A 19,766-nucleotide genomic window follows, 5' to 3' on the forward strand; every position below is an offset into this window, starting at 1 on the left:
ATTTTACCCATCAACCTCAGCCCAGATCACCTTGTCCCCAATGCTACATGTTTCTATCTTATGCATCTATCCAAACCCAGCTCAAATACCCCCTTAATTCATCTTGAGCCACTCTCTCTGCTCTTGTATGCCTTAGGGGTGTTAACTAATTTGGGCTATACTAGGGTTTAACAAATAAGTGAATATATTGTAGATAATAGGCGTTCTCACTGTTGGAGAAATAAGTTACATATAAGGAAAGGGAGAAGGCTATAATGAACTCTGTGAGTTTAGATTGAAATTAGAGGTATCAGCATGAACTCATGTTTTTTTAATAGACAGATGTGTTTATGTATGAGTTAAGTATACGTCCATATATTTCCTAGCTATGTCTCCTGGAAGAGCCTAGAAACAACAGCACCCCAGTAGCAACATGCATACACATCTTGGTTTCTGAATACCATTCTCCAATAAAAGGAATCAGGGCTCCTTGGAGAAGTGACTGATTCCAGGGATTGGGTAATGAAAATACGAGATGAGCCTGGGGCAACTTGTGGTACCAGAAAGTTAAGACAGTGCTGAAAAAATGATGGGGCAAATCAAAAGAACACAGGAGACAACCTGAAGAAGCTCCCAATGGCCAAAGTCAGAACAATTTGAGTGATAAAAAGAAATAATGATTATTTTGGACTCTAACCCATAGAATAAAATAAATATCCATGAGTTGATACTGATAAAAATAAACAAATAACTGATTGAGAAGGGACAGCTATTTCTTGTAGGATAATTCCAATTAATACATGTAAAAATAAGAAAAATAGAAAATAATTAACTTGTTCATTAAAATGGTAAGGAGCCATCAAGGCAAACTGTGCTTCTAGATCTCCTCTCTGGCTGGTTAAATAACCCACAGTATTTAATTAAGTAAAGCTTCTCATCTCTGTTCTTACAAACTTAGCTGGGGCAAAGACCCACTTTACAGTTAGGGAAGTAGAGGTGTTTGGTGACAGACCAGGAGCTTTAGGTCCAAAATGGCTCACATTCTACCCAGCACCATCATTCTATCTCCTCATCCTCCATGGGCCTTGGAATTTCTGAATTTCATTTCTTTCCTTGAGTTACTGGTCCTTCTGTGACCTATCAAAACACTAATTACGCTTCCCCAAGAGTTTATCAGAACTCATTTGGCTGCAAGGAACAGAAAACTGAACTCAAAACATCTTAAACAAAAAGAGAATTTCCTGGCATAAATAACTGAAAAGTCCAGTGGGAGTCTAGCTTAGGACTCAAATATATCTCTCCACAATACTGGCTCCATTCACAGATGGGCTCTCCCCTCGTGGTGGCAAAATGGCTGCCAGCAGCTCTAAGCCAACATCTGATACTCTCAGCTAATCCAGCAGAAAAGACAGTGTCACAGGGGGGACACCCCCAAAAGTCCTGGAGCTGATTTAAGTTCACTGACCAGCACTGGCTTAGATACTCATCCTTGAATCAATCACTAGGGCCAGAGGAATGGACTACACTGATAGCCAAAGTCACATGCCCACCCTGAGGGTGGGGGGAGCTACACTCAAACTTCAAGGCATGTATATGAGATAGGAGTGGTTCCCCAAAGGAAAGTTTAGGTGCTGCTCCCTAAAACAAGAATGGCTCCTGTGCTGCAAAATTAACACATGTCCACTACACCTCGACTCCTTGGTCAGAATCAACTCAGTCCTGCCTCCTCCAGCCCATCGTCTGGACATCTGTACCAGCAGTGACTTCTTTCTGCTTCAGGCACAGGCAAGTTCACACCCGTCCTTTCTGGGCACCAGGAGTCTCATTCTCCAAAGCACCTGGGTCCCGTCCCATGCCCTCACTGCCTAGCAAAGTGCCACTGTGCCCCTAGAAAACACACCTTCACGCTGGCTCCCACCCCCTCTCGAAGCAGAGCTGAGTCACTGCGATCCCAGCCAGCTGAGCACTAACCTTGAAAGTGCTTCTCGAAGTCACTGCCTGCCAAGCTCCTGGCTCTGGCGCACTCCGGGACCTGGGGACACTGGCTTAACAGGTGAGATAATTATGTTTTACCCGTCACTCACTTCTTTATCAGTCTCACAGACCAGAACAGATAAGTGCTCCGATGCAAGAAAACACTTCTGCGGTATTTACTTGTGCTCTTTAGTGCTGGCCGGCTCTCCCTTCCCAGGCACAACTCCCAGGGACCAGCCTGCACCCTGTTATCTGGTGCCAGTCACCACGCGCTGCTGCTCTCTTGTCAACTGCCAGACTGTACCTTCCTAACTGCATTCCCCCAAGCTTCTCCAGGACCTGCAGCACCACTGCTTTCCAGATGACTTACACATGAAGGGCAACTGTCTTCACGACATCCATCCCCCTGTCTGCTCTGCAGATTCCCCAAGGCAGAGGGCTTGCCCCTGTGCCCTGGACTGGACCTCTCTGCAAAATGTGGCTCTGGTGGGTTCCAAGGCCCATAGCATTGGTTAGATGGAGAAAAGGGGGTAGGGAAAAGCAGGGGGCATTAGGTCTCAGAGACAAGGACTTTGAGATCTTCCAATACAAACTAACATTTCATTCATTCAACAAACCTTTATTTAGGAGCTACTGTGTCCTGGGTACTGTAGTAGGTGCTGCAGAAGTGAAGATACACAACATAGACCAAGTCTCTTTCCTCATGGAGCATACCTTCTAGTAGACATCTGACTTAGTTTTGATACCTGCTTTATTTACATTTACATTCACAACACACTGTCTCAGATACTATCCATACCTCAGTAAGTGGTATAACTATCTGTAGTCCACAGACCTCAAAAGTTGGAATGACCTTGTCAAAGCCAAGGCACAAACTCAGGCCTTCTGACTACAAACCTTACTCTCTTTCTGGGGCCTCTCCCAAGGCAGGGAGCTAGCAGGGTACAGCCTGGCATTGAGACAGACATTAACTCAACTCAGTCCCAGGCATCACTGCTAGAGATAGGAGATGTAAAAAAGAAAGACCCATCCCTGATCTAAAAGAAGTTATGGTCTAAAGAGAGAGAAAGACACATAACCAACTATCATCTATGACAGGAATGAAGAACATAGAGTGGTTAAATCCAAATAGGAAGATCTCTCTGGAAAGATATACAAGAAATAATGATCACCTCCAGGCAGAAAAACTGGGTACCTGAGAAACAGGGATAGGAGGGTCATTTTTTATGTTCAAATATTATATATTTTGAATTGTGTACCATTGAATTTACTTCTCATTAAATGACACTGTGAGGATGCAATCAGCCAAATGCTGAATGTAGGAAATTCCACAGGATAAATGATCTGGTTTCTTCAACAAGCAAATAGCTCCCCCAAAAAGCAGGGAGGGGAAATATTATAGACTTAAAAAGATTTAGGAAACATCAGCCAAACATAATATATGAACCTTGTTTGGATCCAGATTTGAATCAACTTAAAAAAGAAATTTTGGGGACAACGTGGAAGGTTTTTTTAAAAATAAATTAATTGATTTATTTATTTATTTTTGGCTGTGTTGGGTCTTTGTTGCTGCCCGCGGGCTTTCTCTAGTTGTGGCGAGCGGGGGCTACTCTTCCTTGCAGTGCACGGGCTTCTCATTGCGGTGGCTTCTCTTGTTGCGGAGCACGAGCTCTAGGCACACGGGCTTCAGCAGTTGTGGCATGCGGGCTCAGTAGTTGTGGCACACGGGCTCTAGAGCACAGGCTCAGTAGTTGTGGCTCACAGGTTCTAGAGCACAGGCTCAGTAGTTGTGGCTCACAGGCTCTAGCGCACAGGCTCAGTAGTTGTGGCTTATGGGCTCTACAGCACAGGCTCAGTAATTGTGGCACACGGGCTTAGTTGCTCCGCGGCATGTGGGATCTTCCTGCACCAGGGCTCGAACCCCCATCCCCTGCATTGGCAGGCGGATTCCTAACCACTGCGCCACCAGGGAAGTCCCAAAAAGGAAGATTTGAATATGGACTAGCTACTAGAGGTTATTAAGGAATTATTATCAATTTTGTTAGGTATGATCATGGTACTGTAGTTAAGGTTTTTTTAAGGTCCTTATCTGCTAGAGATACATTCTGAAGTATTTACAAATGAAATAATATGATGCCAGAGATTTGTTTTTAAATATTTCAGCAAAAAATAATAATAAATAAATAAATGAATAAAGAAGTAAATGAAGGAATGAATAAATAAAGGGAAGAGTAGATGAAACAAGATTGGCAAAAGGTTGATCATTTCTGAAGCTGGATGACAGTTCCATAGGGGCTCATACTACTCTACCCTTATGGATGGTTGAAATTTCCATAATGAAAAGTTTAAATAAAAATTTAAAAATTAATTATTCCAGCCACCTAGGTTGACTGAGGAGGAAAGTGTCACAGAGGAAAGGTATTTGAGCTGAGTCCTGAAGGATGACTAGGAATTTTCTAAGGGGCAAAGGGCCTTCCAGGCTGAGTAAAGATACACAGATCTATCACAAACCTCTCTCTGGGAGAACCAAAGTTATATACACTTGACCTCAAACTCAACTTACATCCCACACAAGTGCCCTCTTGCTTAATCCCCCAACTCTCCGGGACATGTAGACATAGCACCAAAATCAACTATCCTGTTCCGAATGAGAACAGAGTGTGTGGTCGACAGCTCCACTCAGAGACCTACAATAGGCCCCGGTGTAGCCTTCAGAGGACAGGAAGGCAATTAACCTCTCTCAACTGGGTTTTGCCTGACAAGGCAGTTTAGAAGCCAGCTGAGTTATCTCAGGGACAGAGCCTTCATTCCTCCTGAGTCATCCCAGACGCGTGCCCTCCCCAGACACACACACCAGCCTCCCCAGCAGCACCTTATAGATTTATAACCTCAGTACTGGGGGGTCCAGCTTGATGGCAGCTTGGCAGCCCAGCCCATGGGCACTAAAACACGCCCCCTCCTTCCTCCCAAGCCCCCAGCCTCAATCCCTACACTGCCCCCGCCCACCTCCAGCTGCACTCAGGAAGCTTGCTGGCTTTGCAGTCACTTCAGGACTTATCCGGGCCTGGCCTAGCTCAGATGGGTCCCACAGGTCCCTTACCTTGGATCGAAGCTGCAAGTATTCCTCTGAACCATAGGGGACACTCCTCAAGGAGGTAAGATAGTCGTAACTGATGGCAGCTGTCTGTGAACCAAGGAAGAGGAAGGCTTAGCACCAGACATTAAATATTACTCCTCTGTCCAAGGCCTGCAGCTGCAGCCCCCTGACACAGGTGGTATGTCTAGAGAAGCAGTCCAACCTCTAAGAGGCCCTGCTCCCAGATTCCGATCTGGCTGACTTCTTCCTGTCATTCAAGGCTCTGTACAAATGCTGCCCCTGCAGAGACCCTCAATCTAAAGTTACCCCCATCCACCAGGAACTCCCAATTATTTATTATAGCAAACTACCATCCAAAATTACCTTGCTCATTTGTTTCCTTGTATATGGATGGTTTCCACTTCACTAGAAATTAAGCTCTATAAGCTCAGGGGCATGTCCTTCCTGTTCATCATCGTATCCCCTGCACCTTTCACAGTGCCAGGCTACTCTTCATTGCGGTGCACGGGCTTCTCGTGGTGGCTTCTCTTGTTGTGGAGCACGGGCTCTAGGCGTATGGGCTTCAGTAGTTGTGGCACGCGGGCTTGGTAGTTGTGGCTTGCAGGCTCTAGAGCGCAGGCTCAGTAGTCGTGGCGCACAGGCTTAGCTGCTTCACGGCATGTGGGATCTTCCCAGACCAGGGCTTGAACCCATGTCCCCCTGCATTGGTAGGCGGATTCTTAACCACTGTGCCACCAGGGAAGCCCTAGATTGTTTTTTTGACCCATTCATGTGAACACTCCTCAACCAGAAGGTCCTTCAAAGCTGCACCTGTAGGAGCTTCCCTGGTGGCTCAGTGATTGGGAATCTGCCAGCTAATACAGGGGACATGGGTTCGAGCCCTGGTCTGGGAAGATACCACATGCCGCGGAGCAACTAGCCCCGTGAGCCACAACTACTGAGCCTGCGCATCTGCAGCCTGTGCTCCACAACAAGAGAGGCCACGATAGTGAGAGGCCCGCGCACTGCGATGAAGAGTGGCCCCCTCTCGCCACAACTGGAGAAAGCCCTTGCACAGAAACGAAGACCCAATACAGCAAAAATAAATAAATAAATAAATAAAATTTAAAAATATATACATTAAAAAAAAAGCTGCACCTGCATGGGACAGTTCGTTTCTACCCCTAAGACATATAAGATAATGCTGGGCCCAAAAAAGGCATTCAGCAAACACTTAGGAATCACTACATATGCCATGACCTGTTTATCTATTTGCTAATCTTGAGTCTATGACCCAGTTTACGTTAAGGAGCAGGCAGTACATCTGAGCCAGGCTGGGAAGAAGACGGGACAACACTGAGTATTAAGGAAATGATTGGACAACAGCCCAGACAGACTGTGCATCAGAGTGTCTCTACACCGAGGGGAAGAAAGCATGGGCTCATCCTGCAGCAGACAAAGGAGGAAAGAAAGCAGGACGCATGTGGCACTCTACCCACCAATGGAGCAATTATGTTGGGGTGCCTGGAACAGCCACTTTCAGCAGAGTTAAAGAGGATGCGATCACACCAGAACGATGTTCCTGAACCACTGGAGAAAGCCTCTAACAGTCAAATATTCAATTCAGATTCTGTTAGTTTGGAGCTTGGAGGGGACCGGCAAAGTTCTTCGAGGCATAGATACTCAGAGCATGAGCCCTGCATCACGAACCATTCACGAGCTCACTGGAGGCAGCCCAAGTTTTCTGGTAGAATTTAATCAAAGCTGCAAACCTCTCTTTCCATGTGTTTCCTGAGAAGACCGCCTCCTGAGTCTGTCACTAAAATAAGGTAAGGAGGTTCTGTAAAGGTAAAGGCTTCAGAACAGAGACCCCATGCAATACCACTCTGTTTAACTTCAGGATGCCAGAGGCTGTGTGAACAGGGATACAGGCACACAGGGGTGCACACCCATGCCTGTGCAACTGTGTAGTGGGAGCTTCACACGTGTAAGGGTACATGTGAATCTCCACATATGTGTGACTGGCAGGTACATCTGCTACATGTATGAACACCTGCAAGTAATACTGCAGTTCCTCTGCCCCTCCCAAAAGGTGAAGAACCTACCGTGGCAACTGCTCTGCCCACCCTGACAGCGCCAAAGTCGTTGAGGTCCAAGTACTTGTTGCTGTAGAGGTAGACGCCAGAGGCGGCAAGAGCCATGCTGGTCCACGAAGCAAGCTTGAGAGCCCTCCGGGCCATGTCCCCAGACCCTGAAGAAGAAAAGCAGAGGAAGAGGAGCAGTTAAGAGTTTCCCAGGTGGTCAAATTCAAATCCAGGCTCTGCCACTTAGACTGCATGATCTTCAGTCATTTCCTCAATCTCACTGCACCTGTGTTTCCTCATTTGTAAAACAGGAGGATACCTACCTCAAAAGCTGTTGGGATAAGATGAGATGGTGTATGTGAAATGCTTAGCACAGTACCCAGCATAAGTCAGCTGTCAAAGTCATTCTTCCTTCAACAGTACCAGGCACTGTTCTAGGCACTAGGGAGAGAGCCAAGAAAACAGACAACGTTCTTACAGTCTAGAGGGGATGACAGATCACAAGCAAACAGACATGTATTAGAATAGCAGCAGGTATTCAGTGCTGAGAAGAAAATCAAAGTGGGTAAGAGGAAGGATGACGAATATGTGATGAAGGATGCTGTTTCAGATAAGAGAAGCGAGTGCGTGTTAACGACTCTTACGGAAACTATGACTGGACCACTAAGCACACAAAGGCGTCATTAGCCCCCTATGCCCAGGTCAGAAGTAACAACAGCCAAGATGGCAGCTGGTCAGAGCAGCCAGGTAAGCCCTCCACATCTGACTGATTTTCAAAATATTTATTTTAATTAGAATAGACAGCCCCTTTTCTAGACTGTAAGCTCCTTGAGGGCAAACACCATGGCTGTTACTACTTGTCCACTCACAGCCCTCCAGGCTGCTTTCTGGTTAGGGGCTCAAGGTCCACCTGCTGATTTGCTCCGTTTCACCAAACTCACACTCCCATTCAGTGGGACCAAGTGGGCTCCCGGCTCCCTTTCCCCACCCTACTTGTACTGCTCAGCGTGCCAGGTGGCTGCACAGACAGTCTTTGGGGCCACTGTAGCCAGTGGGCAGATTCCCCTTCAATTCCTAGGAATTCTATATCAGAATAAAGTCCTTGACCACAGCTGCAGCTGCCAGTGGAGAAGTCCCACCCAGAAGGGCCACCATCAAGCCACCTGCAGCTGCAAACCCAGCACAAATGCAGCAGGAAAATTTAGGTCATCACCCTGTTTGCTTCTGCCCTGGACTCAGTCTGTGACCATCCCTTCCCTGCTCTGTGCCTCTGTTTCCCCTTTGTATGGAAACAATTGCTCCAAACAGCCTTGTCTGCATTTTCTTTAAAGTCTATCTTGACTCATGCCTCATAATATAGTCACAGATTTTTTTTAAGTATCCACAGGGACATATTTTTCCATTCTTTTACTTTCAACTAACACTTTATACTGTTTCTCTAAATAGCATGTTGTTGATTTTGTTTGCATTTAACAGAATCACTTATGTATTTGGATTTAATTTTACCATCTTCTGTGCTTTCTATATTCCTACCCGTTCTGTTTCTTTTTCTCTCCTTTCTTCACTTTTCTGGACCCAGTTCTTTTTATAATCCCATTGTTTTTCCCTTTGCAGTGTGCTTTTCCTAGCCAGCATTTCTAAAGTGTGGTCAGAGGAACTCTTAAAAAAAATAAATATCTATCTGGGTGCCATTTCAAAAATGTAGATTTCTGCTAGACTCACGGACATAGAAAGCAAGCTTATGATTACCAAAGGGGAAAGTGGGGGAAGGGATAAATTGGGAATGTGAGATTAACAGATACACGCTACTATATATAAAATAGATAAACAACAAGGACCTACTGTAAAGCATAGGGAACTATATTCAATATCTTATAATAACCTATAATGGAAAAGAGTCTGAAAAACAATATATATGTATAACTGAATCACTTTGCTATATACCTGAAACACTGTAAATCAACTATACTCCAAAAAAATAATAATAATGATAATGATGTAGCAAAGTAAAAAAAAAAAAAAATGCAGATTTCTGAAGTCCACCCCTTGGCCCACTGAATCATCAAAGCTGGGGGTAGGACTCAGGAATCTTCATTTTAATAGGAAATATAATGGGTTATTTTTATGCAAAGTTTGAGAACCACTCTTCTAAATATTTCATTTTTAATAAAGAGAGGCTTCATATGTTCAAATTCATCAGTGAAACCATGCCCCCTTCCAAGTTTATCCTACCCACTCGCAACCCCAGATGACTGCATTCACCCCACAAGGATGACTGCAAGCAATTTTTTGTTTGTTTGTTTTTTGGTTGCATTGGATCTTCGTTGCTGCACGCGGGCTTTCTCTAGTTGCAGTGAGCAGGGGCTTCTCATTGTGGTGGTGGATTCTCTTGTTGCAGAGCATGGGCTCCAGGCACATGGGTTTCAGTAGTTGTGGCATGTGGGCTCAGCAGTTGTGGCTCGCGGGCTCTAGATCTCAGGCTCAGTAGTTGTGGTGCATGGGTTTAGCTGCTCTGCAACATGTGAGATCTTCCTGGACCAGGGCTTGAACCCGTGTCCCCTGCATCAGCAGATGGATTCTTAACCACTGCGCCACCAAGAAAGTCCCATGCAAGCAATTTTTTTTTTTTTTTTTTTTTTTTTTTATGGTACGCGGGCCTCTCACTGTTGTGGCCTCTCCTGTTGCGGAGCACAGGCTCTGGACGCACAGGCTCAGCGGCCATGGCTCACGGGCCCAGCCGCTCCGCGGCATGTGGGATCTTCCCGGACCGGGGCACGAACCCATGTCCTCTGCATCGGCAGGTGGATTCTCAACCACTGCGCCATCAGGGAAGCCCAGCAAGCAATTATTTTTAAGGGGATAATTTAAGAAACTCATTTCTTTCACTAAAAGCAAATGCTCTGGCCCAACTCCTGGGAGCAGTTCCTAACTCTGCAAGAAAGGGGTTTATAAACAAAAAGAATAAATTAAACCTTGCTTTGCAGTGTCCCCTTTCTTTACATCTTCTTTGTTTTATGAAAACTTCCTTACCCCATCCCTCATTCCTTTCAGATGAGAGAGAGCACAGTGGTTGAGAATGAGCACTCCAGAATCCAGTGGGCCTGAGTTTGAGTCCCGACACCATCACTTACACATTGGGTAAGCAGGGGCAGACTGCTAACTCTCTCTCAATCCCATGACCTTGTCTGTAACATGGGGATGATCATAGCAGTGCCTACTTGATGAGTTGGTGAGGAATGAGGAAATCATGCAAAATGTTTAGCAAGGTGTCACCTACACAGTTAAGAACACAGTAGCAATTACTATTGTTAGGGAGCCTTGGACCAAAACCGCCCACCCTGGCCAGGCACGGTAATAACCACTTGCATGAGTTGTCTCACAACAGGAGGTCCCAATAAGGAGCAGCATACTGACAAGCTGCCACCAAAGAAGAATTGGGGAGGGGCCAAGAGAAGGGAGGAGACCCCCGCCCATAATATGTCCTGCCAACCTCCCAGAAACCCTCACGCGGGAAACCATCTTGGCTGAGAGATGCACGTGCCACCAGGAAGGACTCTGAGTCAGACCAAATATGAGCACAAAGAAGATGATTGGCCAGAGACTATCCGTAAGGCTAAAACCCACCCCCACCCCCCCACCCCCACCCCCCCACCCCCCCCCACCCCGCGCCATAAAACCTGAGACCGCGAGCCACGTGGCAGAGCAGTCCTCCTGGGTTCCCTTTCCCTGCTGCTCTCCGTTGGAGTGTCCCTTCTCAATAAAGCCCTTTGTTTTGTCAGTCTCCTTGGACAATTTATTTCCGAGTTAGACAAGAGCCCACGCCCGGACCCTAGAAGGGGTCCCCCTCCAGTAACAGTATTACCACCACCGCCATTGTGGTTGTTGTTATTCTGTCTTCACCCAATGCCAGGCTTAGTAAAGGATCTTATTACTCCCCTATCAACTTCTGCACGCCCCACTTCTAGCATCTTGGCAGTCCCCCACCTAGCCCTACCTTTTCATCTTGCTCTCTACACCCTCAGCCTGTAGTATTTTCTATCGAAAGGGGCAGCACGCTCAATGTCCCCTCCACCTTGTTTCTGCCAAGACACAGGTTGCCAGTTGGACCCGGACGCAGGCCTTAAATTAGGCTGAGTGCCCTCAACTCCTCACACACCTTCCTCCTTCAAGATCATCAGTTCGAAAAGGTCCATGAGGGGTGATCCAGGGACCTTCCTTGTGGGGCCTGCAGAAAAGCCCACACTAAGAAGGCAGTACAGAGCAACCGGTGGTCAGGAACTCAGCCTCTGGAGCCGGGAAGAGCCTCGGCTCTACTGCTCACCAGCTGTGTGACCGTGAGCAAACCACAACCTCTTAGAGCCTCCATTTACAAAAGAGGCTCTTGATAGTACCTACCTCATAGGGTCATTGTGGGAATTAAATGAGATGCTGCTTTAACAGAATGCCTACCATGCTCAGTAAATGAGACTTCTTCTCCTTATTGTTATTTTAAACTTCATTTCTTCTTCTCTGAAAAGCTGAAGAGCTTATATAGAAGAACTCCTAGCACTCAGGGACCAGAATTCAGCGCAACCTTGTACAATTAATAAAGGAGGTGGGAGAAACCCATCACATCTTGCCTGAACCATTCAACCATTCCCCATTCCAAACACTTCCCCACATCCCAGCCAACCTTCACTCTGCCACACAAGTCATCATCATCCTAACCCACAAGTGCATTCTTAACACTCTTACCTACCCACTCTCTATCAAAAAGTCCAAATTCTCTAGCAAGGCATTCAAGGCCCACCCCATTCTCATCCCAACCTACCTTTCCAGCTTCATCTCCCAAAATATCCCCCCACACTCAATCCCGCATTATCCCTCTATGAAGTTTTGTCAGCCAATCACTCAGAGTTCCTTGCTCCTTCCTCTCTGGTCTCATTGTACACTGATTTTACCTCTAATAATCTGGCCCTATATCTGCCTCTTCCACGAAATGCAAAGGGCAGAATTCACTAATAAATAATAAGTGAGTAAATAAGTCTGCTAAAAAAAAAAAGAGAGAGACTGAATGAATGAATGAGAGAGTGAAACTTTCCCCAGTCTATTCTCAACATGGAAACAAGTCAAACTCTGCATTCCTCTGCTCTAAACTCTCCACTGGCTCCCACCTCACTCAAAGTGAGACAGGAGGGAAGGGGACAGGGCACAACCTTTAAAAGAATGACACAGGGCTTCCCTGGTGGCACAGTGGTTGAGAGTCCGCCTGCCGATGCAGGGGACACGGGTTCGTGCCCCGGTCTGGGAAGATCCCACATGCCGCAGAGCGGCTGGGCCCGTGAGCCATGGCCGCTGAGGCTGCGCGTCCGGAGCCTGTGCTCCGCAACGGGAGAGGCCACAACAGAGGCAGGCCCGCGTATTGCAAAAAAAAAAAAAAAAAAAAAAAAGAGTGACACAGCCATTGAGGATATGACATAAACTAGTTAGAACCAATTAGGCCCAAGATGGCAGAAGATTCGACTTCCAGTGGACCTTGAGCCTCATCATATGCTCATTGTGATACATTAGCTAAATGATACACCCAAGGGCGCCATGACAGTTCAGAAGCTGATCATAAACGGCCAAAAAGTGGGTGATGATCTAATTCCTGGAAATCCCCACCCCTTCCCCGAAATGACTGGAATAATCCTCCCACTTACTGGCCTATGAAATTACTCAGCCCATAAAAACTAACCACCCCATATTTCAGGGTCTCTCGCCTTCTGAGACGGCCCACAACCTGTCTGTGGAGTGTGTATCTCACTAAATAAACCTGCTTTCCCACTTAGTTCTCAGGCCAGAGCCCCCTTGCCTGCCTGCTTATATTCCTCACAAGTGTCCTATATTAATGAATCTACTTCTTGCCTATCACTTTGCCTCTCACTGAATTCCTTCTGCACTGAGACATAAAGAACCTGAGCTTCAGTTAAGTCCTGACACCAGGTGAGTGACTTTAATTAAAAGACAGTGGGTTCGAGTCCCAATAGGAGTTTTGGCTGGATTCGAATCCCATCTGAGGTGCAATTGGGTTCGAGTCCCAATCTGAGGTATGTGGTTTCAAAAGAGCCAAGGCCTTGGCGTGACCTGAGAGGGCCTTCTTGATCTGACTCCCCAGTTCCCTCCAGGGTTTCAGGCCATTCCACTGTCCCCCCTTGCTCACTTCACCCCAAAGGCACCAGCCTCCCTGCTATTCCTCCAACACGCCAGGCACATTCCAGCCTCAGTGCTTTTGCACTTGCAATTCTCTCTGCCTAGAATAGGGGTCAGCGAACTTTTTCTGTAAAGGACCATATAGAAATATTTTTGGCTTTGCAGGCTATAACATCTCTGTTAGAACTACTCAACTCTAGCATTGTAGTGCAAAGCAAAAGACAGCCATAGACACTATGTAAAGTAATGGGTGTGGTCAGATTTGGCCTGCAGGCTATGGTTGGCCATAACCTTGCTTAGCACATGGAATAGGTGCTCCAAAAGTATTTACTGAATGAATGAATTAATGAATGGGTAAACTATACCCTATGAGACCTGTACAGAGTCAGTAACAACACAGATTCCCAGGTGAGAATCACAAACTGGAGCTGCCAATTCGACAGCCATCCTCCTCCAGTCACCCCCAACATCCCTCCCAGACTTCCCTCCCCGAACCCCATCCTCCTCAGGTTGCACCATCCTCCAGGCCTGTCCCTCTAGGTAATGAGGCCACCCCAGCCTTAAGCCCACCTCTGAGTGGGGAAGCAGCAGCAAAGCAGACACAACTCCCAAGACCCAGTTTTCATGCAAACGTCCTCAGTAATAAAAGAGGTGGAAATTGAAAAACATAAAGTAGATGATATAGGAGTCAAACTGTGTCTAAATAGACTGGTGCTGGCGTTTCCCATAAGGTGTCAGTGAGTCTTTAACATGTAAATGAGTTGCTTTCCTCGGGGTAGCAATTTTAAAAGACCCTGTCAGCCGTGAAATATGTCTGTCAATGAAAAACACCTTTCATTATTAAATCTTTTGCTAATGAATCACCTGCCCTGTTCTGTTTACTTGCGTTTTTTGACTTTCACCTGAGTTGTTTCTCATAACAGCACATCCTTTTTTTTTGGTTGGGGGTGGGAGGGGGAGGTGCCTGGGGCCACTGGACCCTAAAACCTAACCATTAGATAATAATATTAGCAATAACTGATCTTTACACAGCCCTTTGCACTCATTATCTCATTAGTTATTCCACACAACCCAGTGAGGTGAGACGGATATTACTACCATCCCCAGGTATAAATGAGGAAACCAAGGAGCAGAGAGGGTGAGTGATTTGCCCCAGGTGGCTCAGCTGGTAAATGGCAGAGTAGACCTTCAGCCCTTTCTCTTTATGGCACGTGACCTTCCTGACAGGGACTCGCAGACCTCCAATCCCCAACATTCTTAACCCCATTCTCAAGTAACTGCATCAGTCACTATGATTTCTGACCCTCTACCACCCCCAAACAGTGCCAGGCACAGGGAAGACACTGCTTGGCACCCTGGAAGTCAACAGCATGTCACACATCAACCAAAGCACCTCACTAGAAACCACCAATTCCAGGCTATGAAACATTTAGCAGAGCTGTGTTATTGTCAAATCAAGGATGAGCATGGAATCCATCTCGCTGGACCACAGGAAACATACTAGCAAGCATTGAGACAAGGCAAGAGGAGAGTCTGGGAAGTTCTACAGATTAAAAGTTGATGGTCAAATGAAATTCCACCCTCTGTGCAGAACTAAATAGGGAACCAAGCACTTACTGTTCACAGGGCTAGGCCTTTTCAGCTACTATCCACCTGCTGCCTCCTCCCCATGCCACATTACAGGACAGTAAGCCTAGAATCACCGCTCCCTGTTTGTTGCACAGGTGAGAATGGCCACAGAGGAAAGAATTTAGGGCTCCAATCCCATTAATCCCGTAAAGTGACCACAGCTCCTCCTCCCATTTCCTAGAGAGACCGTTAGACAAACGAGCAGTATTTCTTTTGGTCTGCTCCCAAGACTGGAAAAGACCCAATAATACATTTGGAGACAGTGATCTGGTTTTCAGGGAAAATTGGTTACTGATGTAGATAAAAAGCAACCAAGTTGGATGATACCATCATGTTTCATATCAATGCTGAGGGATCATCTCGTTGACCTGAGCAGGTTTATAGCCTGCTCTGCCCTGCCCTGTAGTTAGGAATGTAATCCAAATGTAATCACTCTCTTTCCTAGTGTTTGATGCCCAGAAGGTGATTCAATCAATATTGATTAAAGGAATCCCCAACTGATGCCGAAGTCCCAGAGTAGACAGGAAAAATAAATCTCATCCAGGCAAGGAATAAAATTCTCCACTTACTTCATCCAGAGATAGGGGGACTCAGGGAGAACAGTGGAAAACCAAGCACAAAGCGTGAGTAGCAGGTAAGAGGAGAAGAGTGAGTGAGATTGTAAGCAGAAATGTACGGTGCCAAGTGCTTAAACATCTCATGTAACTCTCACAACTACATCCTGGGGTGCATCCTATTACAGCTTCATTCTACAGATCAGGAAGCTGAGTTTTAGAAAACATAAAAAACTTGGCTGGGAAGCTAAGTGATGCAACCAGAACTTGAATGCAGGTGTGTCTGCTCCAGCCAAGAGAGCGCAAGGCGGACGAGAACAGGGCTTGCTGGGCCCTGAGGTGGGTCCCTGAAGTGCCTCTGATGTAGATAGCTAAACTGAGATGGCTTATTCAGTGAGTTGGGCGGGGGGGGGGGGGGGGGGGGGGATGCATGAACCAAGCACTATTCTTGTCTTATAGGTCCCTTGTGTGACAAGAAAATAAGTGTATATCAGAAAGGGAAAAAATGTAAACTCTCCCAGCAGAGGTCAAAGTTCACATCCTGAGGGCTGCTGAGAAATGGCCAAAGACACAATATGATGTAACCCAGGAAAATTGACACAAGTGTAGACTACATGAAAATCTGCATATAATGTGGGGGAAGAAACAGTGAACAAAGTAATATGTACATGCTTACTAACGCTACCGAAGTTAAACTGGCAAGACAGAACAGAAAGGCCCAGGACCAGGAGTGACGAGTTGGTGCTTTAAGTTCACAGGAATTTTTCCTACAAAACAGTGATACTCCAAAGTATGTTCCCAGACCAGCAGCATCCGTATATCCTAGGAGCATGTTAGAAATGCAAATGCTCGCTCCCCACCCCAGACCTACTGAATCAGAAACTTGGGGGATGGGGTCCAGGTTTCTGTGTTGCAACAAGCCCTCCAGGTGATTCTGATGCACGCTAAAGTTTGAGAACTACTGCTTAAAGAAAACGTGTGAAGGCACAGATAAAGTCTAATTCACTTTCAACTCCGCAAATATTTCCTGAGCAGCCACTAAGTGCTAAGGATCATGGAGGTGATCAATAAGTACTTGTTGAATCGAATGACTTCATAGTTAGTAGAAAGGAAATGCCACTTAACCTGGGGAGAGAGCTGTACTAGGCGTCTTCTATAGGCTGCTCTCCATACAGCGCTGTCATCAGCACACGTTTACTGTGCGATCCGGAAGCTCAGGGCCCCACCAAGCGCTATAGATACGGCGCGCTCCGGGGTCGCGCAGGCCCCTGCGGAGGGCAAGGATACCTGCGCGCTCCTGCTCTGATCCAGCCTGCTTTCCAGCCCCGGACACCTGCGCCTAGGAGCCCACAGACCACCAAGGCTGAGGAGGTCTGGGTGAGCCACCTGCTGCCTCCCTCCAGCTCCAGCTCTACCTACACGCAGGACTGCGCCAGGCTTCCGCCCAATGGTGAGCCAGGCTGGAGAGTCGCGGCAGAGGAGATGGGGCACTGCCAGTCACCCGAGTCACGTGGCCGCGCGCGCCGGGTCCCGGATGATAAGGTCACCGGCCCAGGGGTCCCTCCCGGCTGGAGGCCCCAGCAGAGGCGGGCGCCGGGCGCGTCCATACTGGCTTACCCGCGCCCCGCGGCCCTGGCAGCCCGGGCTTTGCGCGGGCCTCCGAGGAGCTGCCCCTACTCACCCCGTGGGAAACAGAGACGCGGCGCCCGGCTTCCAGCGGCAGCCTGGTGGCGGGAATTCGCGGGGAACTTTGCTTGCCGCCACCTCCGGATTGCTCTTAGTGAAGCCGGGGCGCCGCGCGGCCTGCCGGGAGTTGTAGTTCTTGGTTCCCTAAGCCGCGGGGACAAGGGCCAAAGAACAGCCGCGGTCGCCCTGGACCGCTCCACCTAGGGAGGCAGAGGGGTCACAGACACTTGACCTGTCAGATAGCCTGTTTCTTTGCCTGCGCTGCGGCCAGGATCCTTCCTGAAAACTTATTTTCAAGAAGCTATCCAAATTGGTCATAGATTTATGTTCAGTAGGAGGATGGAGTCGTGGGTTTGTGCATTACAACAGGCAAAGAAGTATTTTACTGACAGTTGCTGAATAGTAAGAAAGTGCTGATCGATCTTAGTCATTTTATCCCCCATTCATTCATTGACCTCTATTTACTGAATGTTTGTTTATAAGATGTACTTTGGAGACAATCATCAGACCTTCATTCCTTCTACAAACATCTCTTGAGCTACTTCGTGGGGGAACAGAGATGGGGTGGAAGATTGATCTATCAATTCAATGCAATTCTAATAAATTTTCCAACAGGATTTTCTCTGGACGTTTACAAGCTAAGCTAAAATTTACATGGAAAAACAAAGGACAAAGCATAGCCTAAACACTCTTGAAGAAGAGTAACATGTTTCAAGGACTTACCCTTACATATATCAACATTTATTATGAAGCTATAAAAATTAAGACTATGGGATATTAGTATAGGGATAGGCAGAGAGGGAAAATAAAACAGCCTAGAGAGCCCAAAAACAGTCCAGGCACATGTGGAATCTTGATATATGACAGAGCTGGCATATGAGCTGAACCAACTGGTTCTCTGTTGGGCCCCTAACACAAAAAATTAATTCCAAATAGATTAAAGAATTTTAAAGGAAAAAGTAAAATCAGAACTTTTGAAGGAATATTTCCTACTATCTCCGGGAAGGGTTTATTAAATGACATCAGAAAAACGGTATGGAAAACTTTGATAAATTTGGATTACGTTAAAGTTAAGAACTTCCTCATCAAAAGGCATGAAGAAAAATACAAGCCACTAACTGGAAGAAGACACTTGCAGTACAGGGCTACAGTACAGAGCTAGCAGTATTATAGAGTTGCATAATACAGCTGCCACCACCTCGAGTTTGCAATGTATAAGTGTTAAGATAAAAACAAAGGAATAATTTCTGGGCTTCCCTGGTGGTGCAGCGGTTAAGAATCCAGCTGCCAATGCAGGGGACACAGGTTTGAGCCCTGCTCCAGGAAGATCCCACGTGCCATGGAGCAACTAAAAGCCCATGCACCACAACTACTGAGACCACGTGCCACAACTACTGAAGCCCATGCACCTAGAGCCCATGCTCCACAACAAGAGAAGCCACTGCAATGAGAAGCCCGAGCACCGCAGGGAAGAGTAGCCCCCGCTCGCCACAACTAGAGAAAGCCTGTGCACAGCAATGAAGACCCAATGCAGCCAAAAATAAATTAATTAATTAAATTAATATTTTTTTAAAAAGGAATAATTTCCAAATGGTGTGAATAGTGTTAGAATAGAGGTATGAACAAAGTGGTATAGGAACATAAAGAAGGGAGCATTAATTTTGCCCAGGAGATTTTGAAATGCTTTGTAAACTCAGACATGACTTATAGGCTGAGAATCAAAGGTTGAACAGGGGCTCCCTGGGAGAAGGGTGTTGGGGAGCAGACCAGGCATAGGAAAGTTCATATAAAAAAGCATAAAGATGAAGAATACAGTAAAAGACATAAGACATTTAAATTAAAATGGAAAATTTTAAACCACAGAGAGAGAAAATATATTAAAAACTTAATACGGTTACTCTAATTGGACATTAACTTTAACTATGAAATTGTTACCAGCAGGCTAGCAGCTAACCCTGAAGAATGGGAATGGGGGAGGTGGGTCTGGAGTACTTTCAGTTTATACTGTACCCTTTTGTAATATTTGAATTTTTTACAGTGAATGTATGTATAACTTTTATAATTAAAATTTAATTGTTTAAATTTTTTTTAATTTTTAATTTAGCAGGTTTCCAGTTCAACATGCTATGTTTAGTATACCCATTTAAATCCATGCCTGCCTAAAATCCCATGAAAATGACAGGAAAGGAATAAAAAAGGCATAAACCCCAAAAGGAAAAGAAAGGAGACAACAGCAGATAGAAAAAATTTTAAAATATATGTGGGAAACTCCAAAGCAGATAGGCGAGTGAGGCGCTTTTAAACAAGCTAGTGCCTGAGCCCCAGCCCCAGAAATTCTGATTTTGGAGTCTGGGCCTCTGTAATTCTTAGAAAGTTGCCTTGGTGATTTTAATGGGCAGTTTAGTGGAAAGGCTCTGTCAAGAAGGCAGTTCATATAGTGAAAAGTGGGTAGATTGAGAGCAGAGTTCTAGCCCCCGCAGAATCACCTGGAAAGCTTTAACAATCCTCCTGGGACACACCCTGGAGCTCTTGAATCCATTTTCCAGGGACTGAACCCAGATAGAAGGATTTTGCAGAGCTCCCCAGAGGATTTCCATGCACAGCCAAGGTTAA

General features: G+C 46.3%; 1 protein-coding gene across 1 annotated transcript in view; it reads right to left on the reverse strand.

The window, feature by feature from the left end:
• Positions 1–17,231, reverse strand: part of ADCK1 (aarF domain containing kinase 1) — a gene marked incomplete at its 3' end in the record, with an annotated part of 110,255 nt that extends 93,024 nt beyond the window's left edge. Inside the window, exons 1-3 of the mRNA XM_082837747.1 lie at positions 17,149–17,231; positions 7,135–7,280; positions 5,054–5,137 (exon numbers count right to left, since the gene is read on the reverse strand). Of these exons, the coding sequence (XP_082693873.1) occupies positions 5,054–5,137; positions 7,135–7,269 (219 nt within the window). The 5' untranslated portion in view covers positions 7,270–7,280; positions 17,149–17,231. The remainder of the gene's footprint in view (positions 1–5,053; positions 5,138–7,134; positions 7,281–17,148) is intronic.
• Between the last annotated feature and the right edge of the window lie 2,535 nt (positions 17,232–19,766).

The sequence above is a fragment of the Leucopleurus acutus genome, assembly GCF_964270905.1.
Source record: "Leucopleurus acutus genome assembly, chromosome: 1".
In the NCBI taxonomy this organism is placed as follows: Eukaryota; Metazoa; Chordata; class Mammalia; order Artiodactyla; family Delphinidae; genus Leucopleurus; species Leucopleurus acutus.